At 36.6% G+C, this 18,575-nt stretch overlaps 1 protein-coding gene across 3 annotated transcripts in view; it reads right to left on the bottom strand.

Annotated features, from left to right (window-relative positions):
- The window catches only part of NTN4 (netrin 4), a 103,466-nt gene that overhangs the window by 26,424 nt on the left and 58,467 nt on the right, over positions 1-18,575 (bottom strand). For all 3 annotated transcript variants that reach the window (XM_034643987.1, XM_019799671.2, XM_011224998.3), the window contains exons 4-5: positions 8,411-8,537; positions 6,307-6,495 (exon numbers count right to left, since the gene is read on the bottom strand). In XM_034643987.1, coding sequence (XP_034499878.1) covers positions 6,307-6,495; positions 8,411-8,537 — 316 coding nt within the window. The remainder of the gene's footprint in view (positions 1-6,306; positions 6,496-8,410; positions 8,538-18,575) is intronic.

Consider the following 18,575-nt stretch of genomic DNA (forward strand, 5'->3'; position numbering starts at 1 on the left):
TACATATACAGCCTTTTGAAGAGTAAACAGAGACTAGTAGCACTCAACAAATGTCAGCTATTATTTATTATATCATCACCATCACCACAGTGTATTGAAATAATCTGTTACTTACATTTCTCCCCATTTAGAATTAAAGATCTTGTAGGGAAGACCTTTTCATCTTTACAGACCTAGTGCTTTACCACAGTGCCTGGCATAGAGGAGGTACTCAATAAGTGTTTCCTGATCTAAACTGAGGCATAATTTATACTTCTAGTAAATTTTGTCTGGGCTGCTGGTTCAGGCTTTCAATGGTGCCAAACGCACCTACTTGAAGATATCAAGTAGGAAATAAGGGAGAGATGTTTTCATAAATCCTCCCTGGCAGTCCAATAGACTACACTGCCCAGCCTTAGTTAATATTATGTTTGTGATTATTTCACTGATAGAAATGTTAGGTTTACTATTTCCTTGATATACAGTTGTAGGCTCTAGCACTTAGAAATGAGGAACAAATATACAGAAGGATTCTTCTAGGATATGTCTTCCCAAATGAGGTCTTCATATCTATGTCACTATACAAAAGCAGCATTTTCCAGTGTGTTCTGTAGAACACAGGTCCCATAAGATACTCTGTAAAAAAAGCATTCTCTGGTTAAATTTGAGAGACCCCTCAAAGCTTTATGGGAGGTTTAGAATGAACGTTAGCATATTAAATGCTCTGAGAAATCCTGAAGAAAGAAATCTTTGGTTAATTCACCATTTCTTAAATTTGAAGGTCATAGAAAAAAATTTCCTTATCTGATTCCTATTGACATCTCATGGAGTTAGTGTTCCATGAGTCAAACTTTGGAAAATGCTGTACTATGGAAACATATTTATCCATATATCCATTTTTTTCTCAGTAAATCTCTATGTAATTCATTTTTATAAATTCTAAATCCATATGCACACAAATAGAAATGCAAATCTTGGTTAATTTGGATGCTGAGGGAATAGTAGGATGTTCCAGCCAACTTAGCTGTGGACTAAGTGCTAAGATGCATTTACCCTTTGTTGAAAAACATTCTGGGGACGCTTGGCTGGCTCAGTTGGTAGAGCATGTGACTCTTGCTCTAGGGGTTGTGAGTTTTAGCCCCACTTTGGGTGTTGAGAATCCTTAAAAATAAAATCTTTTTTTAAAAAAGGAAAAGCATGCTGAAGCAGTCTTAAACTTTAGTATGATACAGTCACCTGGGAATTCTGTGAAAGTGCATATTTGATTCAGTAGGTCTGGGATGGGATAAGTTCTGCATTTCCTAGTCAGCAACTGGATGATGCCAATGGGGCTGGTCGATGGACCACACACTAAGTAGCAGGTTACTTGGTAAGCACAGTAGAATAAATATAATAAAATTGTTATTTTGAATAACATTGTACATGTTGATATAAACACACACTGAGATAGTTTAAATTTTTTAATATCATATCATAATATTGACTTGTTTTCCTGATACTACCTTCTTCAGAAAAGAAAAGTGGGAACTAATGGGAAGAAAAGTTCTGGTTACAGCAATATTTCTATCAGCATCTATCATGAAATCTGGTACACTGAAACATTAATGTTATGTACAGGGGCCCCTGGGTGACTCAGTCAGTTAAGCATCCGACTCTTGATTTTGGCTTAAGTCATGGTCTCAGAGTCCTGGGATCAAGCCCCACACTGGGCTCCGTACTCAGCAGGGAGTCTCCTCGAGATTCTCTCCCTCTCCCTCTGCCCCTTGCCCCACTTGTGCATATTCTTTTTCTCTCTCTCTCTCATAAATAATCTTTAAAAACATAAAATGTTATGTACATTAACTTATTTATCATAAACTTTATTATCAGAGTTAATAACTCTGAAGGTGGTACGTAGACACATCCATTAAGAAGGTGGTTAATGATATGAAAATATTACTAAATAAAAAGGAAAACTCTGCCAAACATATTGTCAATCAAACTATATTATGTAGAATATGAAGGTAGGGGAAAGGATTGGATGTGCTACTAAGTGTTGGGAGCTACCCCTGGCTCAGAAAAGGGAAGAGAACAGAAAGAGTAATATTCTGAAAGGTGCCAGTAAGGTGCTAGGGAATTTTACACAGACAATTTGTCCCAAACATGCTGGAATAGTCATAAAATGAATGGAGATGGGTCCTCCTCAGCTGTCTAATCAGTGGATCAGGGTGCTGTCCAGAGAAGGAAAGAAGGAAATACAGATCTTCCCCACTAATCCATCTACCTCCTGCAAATTATGCTAAAAGGACTAAATTGGTATCAGTTATTTTCATAATTTCCTTACTTGGTGCATTAAATACCATGAAGGTATTTGTTTAGGAGTGATTAGCAATTTGACTCAGTAGTAATTTCTATCATCAAGTCTTTCAGAATCTCATGACAACTTAAAGTGTTGAGGAAATAATTCAGAAAAATTTGTTATAATTACCTTACCGTGTTTCAGTTTTTAAAAAATACATTAATGTGGTTTTGATGGAAGTTTTCACTGAAATGACTTTGGTGCTTTTAGTCTTTTTTTTTTTTTTAAAGGTTTTATTTTATTTTTTCGACAGAGATAGAGACAGCCAGCGAGAGAGAGAACACATAGGGGGAGTGGGAGAGGAAGAAGCAGGCTCATAGCAGAAGAGCCTGATGTGGGGCTCGATCCCATAACGCCGGGATCACGCCCTGAGCCGAAGGCAGACGCTTAACCGCTGTGCCACCCAGGCGCCCCTGGTCTTCTAATACTTACATAATGCCTGTAAATATCAACTTGGTAGGCCCCAGGAAAATTATGCTGAATGATATTTATTGGCTGATTATCAACTAATAATCAGCCAATAATGGGTAGTTCAATCAGCTCCATCTCACTGAGATGTCCAAGATGAGGACATCTCTAGCCTAACCACCCATCTTTTCTACTGCTCTCATTCCTTTACCTTTTGTTGCCTTCGCCCCCTCTTTCTTGCCTCTGTGGTCATTCTGCATTTTTTTTTTCAGTTCTCAGAATATGTCGTGTTCTTTCTTCCTTCTGTTTCTTTCTGGCTCTGGTTGTTTTCTCCAGTAGGAATACCCTTACCCATGTTATGTTGATTCTTACTAAACTTCAGGTCTCTGGTCTTACATCAAAATTCAAAACACTCAACTCATTAATTGCTCCTCCTGTGAGCTCTCCTCCACACTCTCTAACAATACTGATCATACTTGTGTGATCTAACACACATGCACACAAATATATACCACTATTTGCCTACATAAATACATTTATACATACATATGTACATTTACACACACACATACAAAAACATCGTGAAAAGACTGTGTCTCTCTTATGTGTTACTTTTAGCTACATTCTCACTTTTGGCTTATGTTTTTATAGAACTGGTAGTTTGGGGACCAAAAGTTATAAATTCTTTTTTTGTACAAGTCTCTAGAAGAGTTATAGAAGTAGTGACCATTAGCAAGGAGTCACCTTTTAACTTATCTCCTTTTTCATATTCTTTTTATAAAATTCTGAAGTGGTGAGCTCTCTAGGATTTCAAAAGCTAGAGCTGGCAACCTTTTTGTATTTTGTAAGAATATAAGCCATAGCTTGAACATAGCACAGTAACAAAAAGAAAACAAAACAAAAATTTAAAAGGTATTTATTTTGGCTTCAAGTCTGCCAATAAACCTTTTCTATTTCTGTTTTTAATGGTTAGAGAACTTTGTTTTGTTCCCTGATGTATCCCAAACACTCAGCACATAACAAGCACTCAATATATATCAATTGAATGACTGAATGAACAAAGATATAAGTTAGGTACATTGTACAACATACAATATATGTTTCAAGTCAATGCTATTTAACAGTATCTTTGAAAGTGTATTTTGAAAATGTTGCCTGTTGTCCTACAAGATCCTACCTTATCTAAGTCACTTAATGATAAATTAACTTCCTTTCTTATTTTATCAGCTTGGTAGTTAGTACATTCTCATTTTTAGACATTTCCACTAGTGGTCTGAAGATATGCAATACACATATGTACATATCTATCTACCTATTTATCTATCTCTCTATGTCTTTTTTTTTTTTTTAAGAGCTCATTTTTAAGTGATCTCTACACCCAACGTGGGACTTGAACTCACAATCCTGAGATCAGGAGTCATATGTTCCACTGACTGAGCCAGCCAGGTGTCCTCTTTTTTTTTTAAATCTTATTTTATTTTATTATTATTATTTTACTAGGCTCCATGCCTAATGTGGGGCTTGAACTGACAACCCTGAGATTAAGAGTCACATGCTTTACTGACTGAGCCAGCCAGGGACCCCTCTATCTATTTAAATATATCCTGTAGAAAATGGTATTAGGACTGAATATATCATGAATCTAAGCAATTTTATAAGTAGACGCTTCATTCAGCACTTGGGGTTAAGGAGCCTTTATTTTATTCCCTAAGGTTCTGTGGATTTTAAAGAAGTAGTTATCTTTGACATTATGTGTTTTTGATCAATAAAGAGTAGAGACTCTGTACTATTATTTCCTACCTTCTATCATATAGGACAGTAATAGTTATTATAATAGTAGTTTTCATTTCTTGAGGGCTTACTATAATAGGCAACGTGCTAAACAGTTTACATACTTTATCCTTTTTTAAAAAGATTTTATTTATTTATTTATTTGAGAGCGAGATAGCAAGAGAGTGCATGAGGGCAGGGGAAGGTGGTGGGGCGGGGGCACTAGGAGAGGGAGAGGGAGAAGCATACTCCCCGCTGAGCAGGGAGCCTGACCACTGGGGACAGGGCTTGATCCCAGGACCCTGGGATCATGATCTGAGCCGAAGGCAGGTGCTTAACTGACTGAGCCACCCAGGGGCCCCTCACATACTTGATCTTACATAGTTCTCATTACAAACCTATGGGGAGAAAAAATTTATCAAAGTATCAAAGTCCAAACAGGTTTAATATCTGGCATAGGATCACACAGCCATAAGGAGCAGGGAAAGCTTCTATTCTAGGTCTGTTCAAAACCTACTATGAAAGTCTGAGTATAGACAAAGAGCAAGAATAAAACAGAATTCTCAGAGAAGTATTAAGATGTAAATAAAAATTTTGAGCTCCATGTTGAAAGTGAGCTGGGCCACCTTCTGTCTTCTTCAATTTGAGAGAAAGCTTGTAAAGCAAGCCCACTCAAATTTCATGTAGATATCACCTGTCTGATATTAAAAATATGTATTTTTCAAGAGCAATAGAATTTTTTCCTTTAAATAAAAAAAAAACCCCAAGATTTTAAATGATTATTTCCCATTGTATTGCTCCTTTCCTGTCACTGTTTCTGAGCTAGAACATGGACTCCTTGGTGGGGAAAGGAAGTGCATGGTCATCAATCTCCATTAACAGTCTTGAGTGGTTTTTGTCATCTAATAATTTCTGAGTTGACAGATGTATAACTACTCATGTAGTTAGATGAACTCTGCATCCACGTTGGACATCTACTGAAGCTCTGACTGCACTCTTCATGGTCACATGTTTCAGATAATGTCTCCTTAATTAAGCAAATCTTAAAATTCTACTCTTTTTTCATATAAACCTCTTGTTGGAATTATGCTAACAAAAAAGCAAAATCCATTCTGTAAGAACTTAGTATTTTAGGGGAAGAGTAGGGGATGATTGTTATGTTCTAAATCAGTTTATGATACAGGGGTACATTAGGGCAGTGTCAGCCAAAGTGTATTCATAATGACACAAAAACTTGTGGTTTTTCAGGTGTTCAAAGTCACTTTAGAGATGAAAGCTAGAATGACCCAAGTGCAGATAACCACTCTTTATTTCATCATTTTGAGTCTGATTATTGCCTATGTCCTACTCATATATTTAGTCTTAAGATAATTTTACATACTTGTTATTAAAGTAATCTCTACACCAAACGTGGGGCTTGAACTCCTGACCCCAAGATCAAGAGTCACATGCTTTACCAACCAAGCCAGGCACCTGCCCCTTAAGATAATTTTAAATATATCTCCCTCTCCATCATCCTTTTTTTCCTCTTTTATTTGTCATCTTGTTTTCCAAAATGTGGTGCCACAGGAAACAATTTTACTACATGCAGAGTGATAAAAGAGATTACGTTTATGAATATTGTATTCTTTTCACCTAACAAGTTAAAAAATCATGGCTCTTACCAAAGAAGAAATGAACTAGTAGTGTGTGTGAGTGTACTGTCTGAGAATTTCATGACCTCTCTCCCATGGACCAGCATGTGAAGGATGGAAAGATTCATCCCTTTTGTACAAATCAGACTTTTCCACAGTAACCACTAGTTCACTTACTTCTGCAAGCATCTGGAGCAGAGAAAGGTCTCCGGAGGTCCCGGTAGAAGCCTGGCTTACATCTCTGGCAATGCTGACCTTCTGTATTGTGCTGACAGTCATTGCAGACGCCACCGCTACGATTACCTGATGCCTCCCACACATTAATGTCAAAGTGACAGGCATCAGCATGTCCATTGCACTTGCAGGCTGAGGGGGAAAAAGGCATGGAAGGAAAACAAATAATTTAAAACCACAGGTTCTCTAATATTCAGGCAGTTAAAAATGGGGTAAGCTGATTGCTAATTTTTTTTATTCACGTATAATTAACATACAGTGTTTTTAATTTTATTTTTAGTTTTTTAAATAGTACCCATTTTCACAGTACAAGAATCAAAACAGCATATAACAAGTCAGAGCCTTTTATTTAAAAATTTTTTTAAAATTTAAATTTAAAAAAATTAAGTTTTAGGATATCCTGAAAGTCAGCAAAGCAAAATGTGTCTTCTTAGGCAGAGATGTTACTGTTTCCCTAGCAGCTGGCGTTGACATTTATTTTGGAAAGACTATTTGAGTGGCTACCCATTTTTTCCTTCTTTAACAGTAATCATCATTTCCATTCCTGCTGCTTCCCAAGGACCAATGTCATCACTGTGAGTCCCCTGACCGTGCTTAGAAAATTCTACATTGACGTTATTTGAAAATGAAAATTCATATTGCAGATACAGGCCTAAATTCATCCTCACTAATGAGCCTGGAAGGAACCTTGTAGCGGACAGGGGTTAGTAGCTTGGCAGGTAGATTGATTTGTCTTTCCACTATCCCTCAGCTATTGATGTACTGGTGACTACAAGATAGTCTCCTATAGAAGCCTGGGTTTTTTGTGGTTTTGTTTTTATTTGTTTGTTTGTTTGTTTGTTTGTAGAAGAGGTCTGCATTGTTTCTGCATTTCTCAAAGGCATTTATAAGATTATCAGTAGCACCAAGTGACAAGTCTCTCTGTTTTATATGTATTTAGATACACAGTTGGTGTCTGTGGAAAGACCAGAATGGCACTCTAGGAATTTAGGAGAAATTCTTTAGATTCTCTTAATGAGTGATTTAGAATAAGAATCCAGACTTTTTCCTGGAGGTTGACTGGTTTGTGCTATTGTTTTTTCATTGTTTCCTTGACATGTTATGATATTTTGACGAGATTCACAATTTTTAAAAAGCATAAGATAATTTAAAATTTATGCTTAGAGGAAATCCTTTACATTTCCTAGAAACTAAAATAAATCAGTTAGGATTCCAAATTATGTATGGGAGGAGACTTCCCACAACGTTACTGACAGAACTTGCCTTTAAATCCTTGTAAAACTGTAGTTTGTGAGTATAAACACTGTTATGGGCATGTGTATTTCTCCGAACATTTTGAATTGCAAAGAAAAAAATGGTTTGTATTCCCATATTTTTTACCCTCTTATCTAATCTCCAACCTCAAACCTGAAGTTAGCCCTAGTAATGCAGTCTCATTCTTGACTAATGGCTTAATTTCAAATCTGATTTGTCATTTCAAGTATCATAAATGAAAAGAAAGGCATCATGGTATTATGGAAAAAACATTTAATTTGGAGTTTGAAGAACTGGGATCAAGTCCTGACTATCATTTACTAACTTTGGCAAGTTACTTAATCTTACTGAGCCTCAATTTTCTGATTTCTAAAGTGGGATTAGCACCACCTGCTTGCTTTATAGGGTTGTTTTGAGAACTGAATTTGAGATAGCTATTTTCATTATTATAATATCTCATCTATGAAAGTAATTGTATGCCATAATCTTCAGATGCTCTTGTGTCTAGCCATGTTTTTATTATGTCAACTTCTCAAGAAGGGTGCTTGGGTCCTGCATAGTGTCCAAGAAAATGGGCAACACATTATTGGCAAAATAGTCATATTGGCAACTTTGCAAGCAGTGATTGCTTCCAATGGTTGAGGTCATAGTGAGCAGTGATATGGGCTATATTTGTGTAGGTTACAGTGCCTGTCACCCACCACTTTATATTGTGTTTCTAGAGACGACAAGGAGTCCACAGATAAGTTTACTTTACAAAGAAGGCTTTTAGTCTTATGGGCTGGCTACTCACTTCTGCACTCTTTAGGAGATCCTGTTTTGCCATCAGCTGCCTCCCAGGGGCGGTCGTTGTATAATGGTGCACAGTGTTGGCAGTGGGTACCTGCTGTGTTGTGCTTACACATACATTTTCCATGGACCTACAAACAAAAATAAATAAGAGCTGTGAGGCACAAACAATGCTGGGAAGGAACATTCTTCCTACAATCTTATCTCATTGGTTGGCTTTAGCCATATGACATTCATTCACTTTCCTAAAGAAGTCATCAAGATGGGAGATTCTTTCTTTAGTTTGTCCTGTGATTAATTCAGAGGATTACATAAAAGGGGCACTGGGATAGCTCAGTCAGTTAAGCGTCTGACTCTTCAACTCAGCTTGGGTCTTAATCTCAGGATTGTGAGTTCAAGCCCTGAGTTGGGCTCCACGCTGGGCATAGAGCCTACCTTAAAAAAAAAAAAAGGATACATAAAATATTTTTCTTGGCTGTAGGTTATGTGACCCTAATGAGTAATTCTGAGGGACTGGCTAGATATTTACTTATATTTTTAATACCTTAAAATTTTTTAATTCTTTACACAAGAGTACTACATCTTCACTATAGAAAATTTGGAAATCTGTAAATATGATCATTTCATGTCATAATCAACATTTGAAGTTTACATTTCTAGTACTTTAAAAATATAATTATGTATATATGTATTTTTTAAAGATTTTATTTATTTATTTGACAGAGAGAGAGAGCGAGCAAGAGAGTACAAGCAGGATGAGAAGCAGAGGGAGAGGGAGAAGAAGGTTCCCTGCTGAGCAGGGAGCCCCACACGGGGCTTGATCCCAGGACCTTGGGATTATGACCTGGGCTGAAGGCAGATGCTTTTCTGACTGAGCCACCCAGGTGCCCCAAAATACAATTATATTTAAAACTTTTTTTTCATATAACAATATATTGAGATCATCTTTCCATTTCATTAAATATTCTTGTACAGCATACATTTTAATGGCTCCCTTAATGGTGTACAGTTTATTTGACCAATCACTTATTTTTGGTTATTTAGGCTTTTAAATATTTTTACATACTATATTTTAGTTCTATAACAAATATCCTTGTAGCTATTCGTGTACATCTTTATTTATTTAGAATGTATTGCCAGTAGTAAAACTGAATAATCAAAAACACATATATTTTTAAGGCTTTGAATATATTTTGTCATAATGACCATAATGATTTTCTTTTAATCCCACAGTTCAGAGAAGTCGAGTTTATTAAAATAGTGTTTCTCAAAGAGAGGAATACTTCAGTAGAATTCTCTAGGATCTGAGGGTTTTATGAGGATTTTAATATTTTTTGTAGAATGTTACCAACAGTTTCTAAAAATTAAGATCTTGGATCATCTCGAATACTCCCTAATAACTAAGTATTGCCATGAATTCCAGTACCAACACACACTTATTAACACATGATCTCATGACTGTGCAAATGAAAGTTTTGTAAAGTAGCTCAGAATGGTGTTTCCAAATTTGGATCTATGAGGTTTTTGTTTTTGGTTTTTGTTTCCCTTGAGAAACAGCATAATGGGTAAATTAGCATGAAAGTAATAGATAATATCAGAGTGTCAACAAATATTTAATGTATATCTACCAGGACAGGCAGTATGTTAGGCAATGTTTGGTACACAAAGCATTATAAAACATAATTTCTGTGTTTAAGAATAGTATGATGTAGCTGGATAAAAAAGACTTACATAGAAAAAAATTACAGATAAACAAGACAATAAATACCTAAGAAAACAAAAGGATGTTGGAATTTAAAAGGTTCAGGAATCACCAGAGATTGGCAGTTGTGGAGGGCTTTAGGAAGGGGGTTAGGTTTTAAGCTAGTCCTTAAAGATGGGCTTCCCTTCTGACAGGCAGAAGGGAAGACACTTCCCAGGAAGAGGAAACAAAATGAACCAAGGTATGGTGCTAGGAGGCTAGGGAGAGTCTGTGAACAAAGTTTATTTCAATACAGCCAGAATATTTTGACTGCAGTGATAAAGGAACTGCTAGAAATGACATGTACTTGGAGTGGCCATTATCAAAAGGAATCAATCCCTAGAGCTCAGCAAATCTGGAAATAGCTACACCAGTACATTGATGTATTACTGCTCGACCTAATTTAACACCAGAGTAAGTTGTGTTTTCTTACACCCAGGAGCCCCTTTCTCTTTTAATTCTTTTAGCATATATGTCTTTTGTTCCACTGGTAGAGGCACTCTGGATTATGCATTATCCAAGTCTGTGATATGACTACTAAGGACCTTATGCTCACAAAATGTTCAAGTGCAGAAATTATATAGGGCTTGGAGGACTGCAGGCTACTTGTGAATGCTCCACATGAGGCCTAAGTGTGGTAATCTGGAAAATTTCATAAATAATGGTTTTGGTGACCATCATGCTAAATTTCATTTCTGTATATTATAATGCAAGGTTTTTGTGCTTAATGAAAATTAATCATAGCTGTGCTTTTAGCTCTTAAGGATTAATTAAAGTATAACTTTTTTTTTGAGAGGATAGGATTGGCTCCTCAGAGTACAATGATGTTGCAAGAATTTTTTGTTATTTTTCCTTGTAGAAGCTGAACTAGTGTTACAGATTCAACTCACTGATTTTGGTCTTGGAATAACCAAGTGTGAGTTGAGTTACAGTTACCTGTTTTCTTGGGCTTCTCTTTGTGACTATCTCTCCTAGGAGCTGTTTATATGTAAAGTCCCATGGATTTGTAAGGTAACATCTCCATTTACACATGCAGGTGAGTTCTAAATACAAATTTGCACTTCAATTTGGAGATCTGAAGGAATTTAATTTAATTTTTACTGCTCTATTAGAGTGTGGTCTTTTGGGGCACCTGGGTGGCTCAGTTGGTTGAGTGTCTACCTTACGCTCAGGTCATGATCCCAGTGTCCTCGGCTCCCTGCTCAAAGGGGAACCTGCTTCTCCCTCTCCGCCCTGCTTGTGCTCTCTCTTGCTATCTCTGCCTCTCTCTCTCAAATAAATAAATAAATAAATAAATAAATAAAATCTTAAAAACAAAAAAGCTCTTGGAAATCTGATTTTTCATATATTCTGGTAGAAATGCTCCAGCCCTACCACTTTAATTAAATCTTTTAAATTCAACATTCCTTATCATGATGAAAAAAATAGAAACTCTTTATCAAATATCTTTGGCATGGGAAGATTCTCTAAAGGCTCTCAGTAAAAGCTGGATACTGATTTTGAGCAAAATGGAGTCTTTGGAAAAGACTGAGTAAGAACAATCTCCCAAAGCTGAAGAGTTTAGTCAAGTGAAGATACATTTATATAGCTGGCAGAAGTTGATAGCATAAAGAGAATTAGTGGGAAGAGTAGTTTTGCAATTGTCTAAATTTTATGATCTGTAAAACAACAACAACAACAACAACAACCCACATACAGAACACCTAGGATGCAAATATTTGATGGAATTAGAGTCAGAATTCCTAGAATAAGCCATCCCTAATTCACCACTGCTGTTATATGGAGTACTATCTGAGGGGGGCATTTTAGAAAATGTTAAGTCTAAAGTAAATATGGTAAAGACCAAGGTCAATAAATACTATTTGTATAAAACTTCTTAGTCCTCAAGGCTGTGTCTTAAAGAACACATGAGATTTTCCTTAGGGACAAAGACAAAAGAAGCTAAGAACCCCAAAGGAATATTCTGGGAAAAATCCATAAATTAAGAGGGGATGTGTTGGGGAGGTAGGCTCTATATAGATCATGGGACACATTAAATATCAGCTTAGGATGATAGAATTTACCCTATAGATGCTGAAGATCCATTGAAGATCTTTGAGTAAGGAAATGATTAAAACATATATTAAAGGGGCATCTGGGTGACTCAGTTGGTTAAGCGTCTGCCTTCAGCTTAGGACATGATCCTGGGTCCTGGGATCGAGCCCCAGCGTCGGGCTCCCTGCTCAGTGGGGAGCCTGCTTCTCCCTCTGCCTATGCTCTCTCTCTCTCTGATAAATAAATAAAATCTTTTTAAAAAGGTATATTAAATACACATTCTTTTTTTCTTTCTAAAAAAACCTTCTTTCTACCTCATTCCTATCCTGTCTCTTGTGTTCTTTCTTCCACTTCCTCTTTTACTATTCCTATACCATATATACATATATATGGTAAGTAAATATACCAGCTTATAGGTTGTTTTTTTTTTACCCTAGCTTATGGTTTCCAACAGCCAGTGGCACTCACATGTATTTTCTGATAATGCTCAAAATTTTAAAATGTTGTTCATCTTATTTTATTGCCTTTTAGCATCCTTTCTACTTTTAAACAACCATTTATTGAGTACTGTATAAAGACAGATGCTGTGAAGTATTGTTCATTTTCTTTAGAGGAACTAAACTATCATTATAGGTCAATTTATCAGGTTTGGTCTTGGAATGCCTAAGGTCTATAAGTAATTTCACCCAGCTCCTAGGTTAGCTCTGGCCCACAAATTCCAGGCCTTAGGAGGCCACAGACATCTAGGGAAACCTCATCAAACATTCACATGTATCACAAGATAATGGGGACAGGTCAGTTCCCTCTGGAGTAAAGATTTCAGAGCATTCCCTTGCTCCCACATGCTGAGAATTGGGATGAACCTCCCAGGGTCTGAAAAATGCCAGCCCAGCAAATTTTTCTGCACACAGAAAAATTCAAGGAGCTGTCATTTTGAGAATTACCAAAAATAGCTGTAAATCATTATCTAGACCATCTGAAACAAGAAGTCCTTCCTCAGCGATACAACTGTTACTGTTCAAGCTTGAAAGATCACCCACTATTTGATGCTCGTGAAAAATGTGCAAGTAAAACTAGGTCTTTATTGAAAAAAAAAAACAACAGAAAAGAAACTTTAGTAACAAGTTAAACATAGCTCTTGTTTGGTACACAAACATGAATTAGATAAAGGGCAGGAAAATGGGATTATGTACTTAAGGTGTAGTTGAAAAAGAGAGATGTCTGGTTGTCTAATTGGAAAAGGAGAAATTAACTTTAACAACAAGTTTGTAAGTCCTAATTATCTAAGAGGTACACCTTGGCATTTTGGTTATTCTATGCATTTCATAACCTCCTTTTTTATAGTAAGTACTTTATTCTGTCGATGTCAAAAATTTTCCTACTTGTATCTACTATTATTTATTTGTTGTTAATATTAACCTATTTGCAAGTCATTTTTAGCATACTTATAAGGAAGGAATCATGCAAACTTTGAACCACTAGTTTAAGCAATTATTGCAACAGCATGGTCATTAGTAGTTATGCACTTTAGTGACAAATATATATTAGAACCAAATAGATAAAATGCAATTTCTTCATATTTGAGGCTACCAACATAGGAATATAGGGTGGGGGCAAAATGAGGAAATTATTATCTTTCAAATCCATCACTGGAAGATAGGTCTTGTTTCTAAAAGCTGCTTCTTCATTGTTGTTCTTTTTGGGGCAGAAGACCTTCTAGTAGTCTGCAGCCATGGAGTTGAGGAGATTGGCCATGGCAAGGGGTTGTGAGAATTGGATAACTGGCAGTGTCAGGTATATGGGTTGGACAATCACTTATTGAGATGTTATAGAATACTTAAACATTAGATGGAAGATTGGCTTAGACAACTTTTAGGGTCCTACCAGTCTTAGGGTTTTATGATTTTAAGGCCTGCTTCTCTGAGTTGGGGATACTCATTGGTTGTAGGCAACTACCCATAATCTTTTCTAAACTACCACAGGAGACTTATGTGGCTGGGTCCTGCTGCCAACTCACCAATGCAGAACATTTCCAGATCATATGAAAATCAAAGGGATTTTGGGAGAGCTAGGACAGTATCTCTTCTTTCCTGCTGCGCGCTTCTTGTGACACAAATGAAGAAGTAAATAAATGTTAATAGATAGTCTCTGAAGACAGACTTTCATTTGTTGATACTGATTATACCTAAACAAACAAATTCTATTCTTTTTATTTTTCTCCTACAGTTTTCCTCCCCTGCTGCATTTCCCCCACTACTTGTGACTAAAGAAATTATAGACTAAAATCATACTAGCTCCTGCCTTCCAAATAAAGGTATACTTCATCATCTAGTGATGCTTTCTACAGACATTCACCATAATGGAAATTACCGAAGCAAAAAATCAATCTGGTTAACGCTTTGGAGGACTCATATTAATTGAATTCTTTTAGGAATGCCTGATAAAATTTGCTTCCCAACTGCTTTCCAGGAAAGAAAGGAACAGCTGTTGTTCGTGTCCCACTAAAAATTATAATGAAAATTAGTGGGGGGAAAAAAAGACTTTACAGCTAAGTATTCAGAAATTCTTGAATTTCATAAAGTTAGTGATTTTCTTGTGCTGTGGTGCCATTATTGTTTATATATACATGATTTTATTTTCATTTTTCCCATTCAACTTTGAATTCCAATGGCAAATGAGTCTTCTTTCATACTGTCATCGGACCTTTAAAAAATGTCTGTGAAAAGAGAATGCAAACAGTGCCTATTCTATGAACCAAAGGAAAATGCCCACTTACAGGCAGCTGCAGCAATTCACAGAACTCCATTTAGCTATGACAAATGATTTAGAAGTGGAACAATGCTACTCAGCAATTTAAGACAAAATGTGAAGGCAAAACTGATTAATTTCTAAAGAGATCGTATGTCCCTTTTAGAAGAAAAGGATTAACTTCTAAAAGAATGAACTTCTTATGCATACAAAGAGATAAATTCTAATAATGAGCCCGCTCCTCTTATGTAGGACAAAAACGCAGAGGACAATACTACAGGACAAACCTTTGAATAGAAAGCATTGTGAGGAAAACATGTCTTTTCATTAACAAATAAAATATTCCTTCTCCCCATTAAAGTTTGCATGTTTTAATTTAACAGGAGATGTGGGAGTTCTGTGGTGAATATGAAGCATAATAATTGAGTTTGGTGGAAAAGGGGGCTTGAAACATACCGTCAGAATGGGGCAAAAAAGGTTGAAGGCTGAGTATTCCAAACCCTTGCTCAATAATATATATAGCAACAATGCAACCAATTGAAAAGTTTTACAATCCATTCATTGGTCTGAACTTGGACACTAGAGAAAACAGCACTTGTAAGAAAATACGGGCAATAAAATAAAGATAGGTATAGAGCAGAAATAACTATGATGAAAGAATTTTCATTCTTGTCCAGTACTTTGAGACTTCTTTCTTCTCAGTTAGCCAGTTGCCTGAAATTCTTCCTGTAGAAATTTATTCCTTTAGCTTTTAAATGGGGTTGTAGGTCCAGGAGCTCCCTACAAGAATGCACTTATGCTCAAAAGGGGCAAATCCTTAATTATTAGCAACAAACATATCAGCTGGGATTATAACCATCTGTTCTCAATCCTAGAACTGGACTCAGAGTTGCCTAGAGGAGGAAGTGGCTTCCTGATTGAGGGGAAGGGAATGTCTTACAGGGAAAGGGAAGGAGCCAAAGACAAACTATGCCTACGTTTGCTATCTTGCCAAGAACACTGCTCTGGCTGATAGAGCTGGAAAAAGCACGAATGGAACAAATGCAAATTTCATAAGAAAACTGCATTTAATGCACTGTATGGTAATCATGAGCTTATCTGCCTCTCTCCACTAGATTGTAAGCCTTATGAGGGAAGAAACAGCGGGTTAAATTTCTTTGCATCTCCAGTAACTGACATATAATAGGTTTTCAATAGATATGTGTTAATTTTTTTCATTCGGCAAATATATTTTAATGGAGCATTGATAACCTTAGTTATTTAATTTAGTTCCATTTTATAAACTTGCCAAGAAGGCAGGGTTTCAATTATGCTTTTGGAGTGGGAAAAGGATACTTTCAATTATTTGTCACAAAGCAGGATTTTGGGTAGAATAGGATTGAAAGATATTCAGGTTTGTCCAGAGTGCTTCCTAAAAGGTGTATGCTAGTTCACATCAGGGCAAGGCATGTTGGTAAATATGTTCTTATCTGTAGTAGTCACCTCTAGTTGTTCTGGAAGATCTGTAAGCTTAAGGAACATGGGTCAGTCTTGGAGGGAAATGAGAATAATAATAACGATGATGATGAATAATAACAACAGTAGAGTAGATAATATTGAGTAGCACTATGTACTGAGCACACTTCTGATTCATTGTGTAAGTATTAACTCACTGGATTTACACAAGAACCCTATAAGGTAGGTACAACGATCACTGCCATTTCACAAAGGAGGAAACTGAAGTTCAAAGAGTTTAGATAATTTGCCTAAGGTCACAAAAGCCAGTAAGTGCTGGAGCGACAATATTTGAATTCCAGCAGTCTGACTCCAGTCATCATCTTAATCCCCACCTATGCTACGATAAAACTCTAGGGAGTAGGATTTTGAGGGATCCACTTTGGCCAAGTCCCTTGAAGGTGTTACCTTAATAAAACAGATGTGTTCTGAAACAACTTGTCCTTGAAGAGCTCTTCAGGACAGAGGCTGGTTTGGACTCAAAGTGAGCCATTTCATGGGGGCTCTGATCTTGAGGGGATTATTAGTCCTATTCCCCTGGGAGAAGCCTAGAAGTTCTGGAGATAGGAGAGTACTGGAAGTTTGGCCCCCATCTCCCACACCTGGCCTGAATAAGTTGAGGGCACATAAAGGATCTCACTGGTTCAATGTGAAACCAGAGTACTGAAAATTCTGATGCCTCCTAGGGGCATTTCTGGGTTACTGCAAGTTTTGCTTCTCAGAAACTCCAGTGAATAAATTTACAAATGAAGATGATAACAGAAATGTAAATGAACTCTAATTAAAGATTTGCTCTTTGTGGATAGCACTTCTTTTATGTTATTTACTATCCCTATTAGATGTGATCTGGTAGGGATAGTAATATCATATAGTGTGGTGGTTTTTATAGTCAGTATTATTTTAGGTTATTCAGAGTAGTAATAGTCAGTAGTAATTAAGGTTATGGAGAATGGTTAAGTGAGAACACTGTGCATAACCTAATGATTCAGATACATCTTAAGATTCAGGTTGCTGGGTTATTTCCATTTTCTCATGTACAAAATTTTGTATGCCCCCAAACTGTGATTGGTATATCTAAATGGCAGTTTATTTGTGCCACTGTGCATGCTCTTTACCATAAAAAAATCAGGAGTTGAAGGAGTATTCAGAAGCATGTATACACAAACACACGAAATTTTCAAATGCTACCAAATTTGTGTACTCCAAATTGTGGGCATTTATTCCAAGACTGTTTAAAGATGTGGTTCAGCAGATCTTTTTTTTAAATAGTATTACAGCTAAACTGAGAACTAAAATCAAGTTTTGTGGGTTATCTTTCAACATACATCATGGCCCCTTTTGAAAAAATTAGATGATTGGTCAAAACCAAAACAAAAGAAAGCGAAAACAAACTCCCCAGACCTACCTGTCTGCATAAAGGAGAGCAGAACTGCTTCAGGGCAGAGAAAAGCACCTTCAGATAAATTGCAAAACACTTTTGGGTTTAAAAATATTGTTAATAAAGTAACCTCATTTAAAAAGCCAAGTGAAAGAAGGTCTTAAAATATTCCCATTGTTTTGAAATGTATTATTGGCTCAACAATGTATTTTTTTTGTACGCGAGCACTTTAGTTTAAATTTGGGGTCCTTAAGTAATTTTTAGGTAGGATTCTCTCTCACCCTTCAGAGTAGTGACTTCCTAGAACAAAGAAAATCTCTTCTTTTTTGTGAGTCCAGGGATAGGGGCTACTTTTATTTATTACTAGGGGCTTAAGAGGTTTAAATGTACTGTCTTTTGAGAAAGATGCTTTGCATTCTATCTGTGGTTCTTTGATTTTCCTTTGAATAAGTTGTAATGTCTTGCTGGTCCTTCATTAATTAATTAGTTAAATAAATTTTTTGACCTGCATGTATTTTATATCTGAACGAGAGTCATGACTTCACTCAAAATTATCCTTGGGACGCCTGGTGGCTCCGTCAGTGAAGCCTCTGCCTTCAGCTCAGGTCATGATCCCAAGGTCCTGGGATAGAGCCCCGTGTTGGGCTCTCTGCTCAGCGGAGAGCTTGCTTCTCCCTCTCCCTTGGCCCCTCCCACCTACTCCTGCTCTTTCTCTCCTCTCTCTCAAATAAATAAATAAAATCTTTTAAAAAATGTATTCTTTAACACTGCCAC

Source organism: Ailuropoda melanoleuca, chromosome 15 (genome assembly GCF_002007445.2).
Source record: "Ailuropoda melanoleuca isolate Jingjing chromosome 15, ASM200744v2, whole genome shotgun sequence".
Classification (NCBI taxonomy): Eukaryota; Metazoa; Chordata; class Mammalia; order Carnivora; family Ursidae; genus Ailuropoda; species Ailuropoda melanoleuca.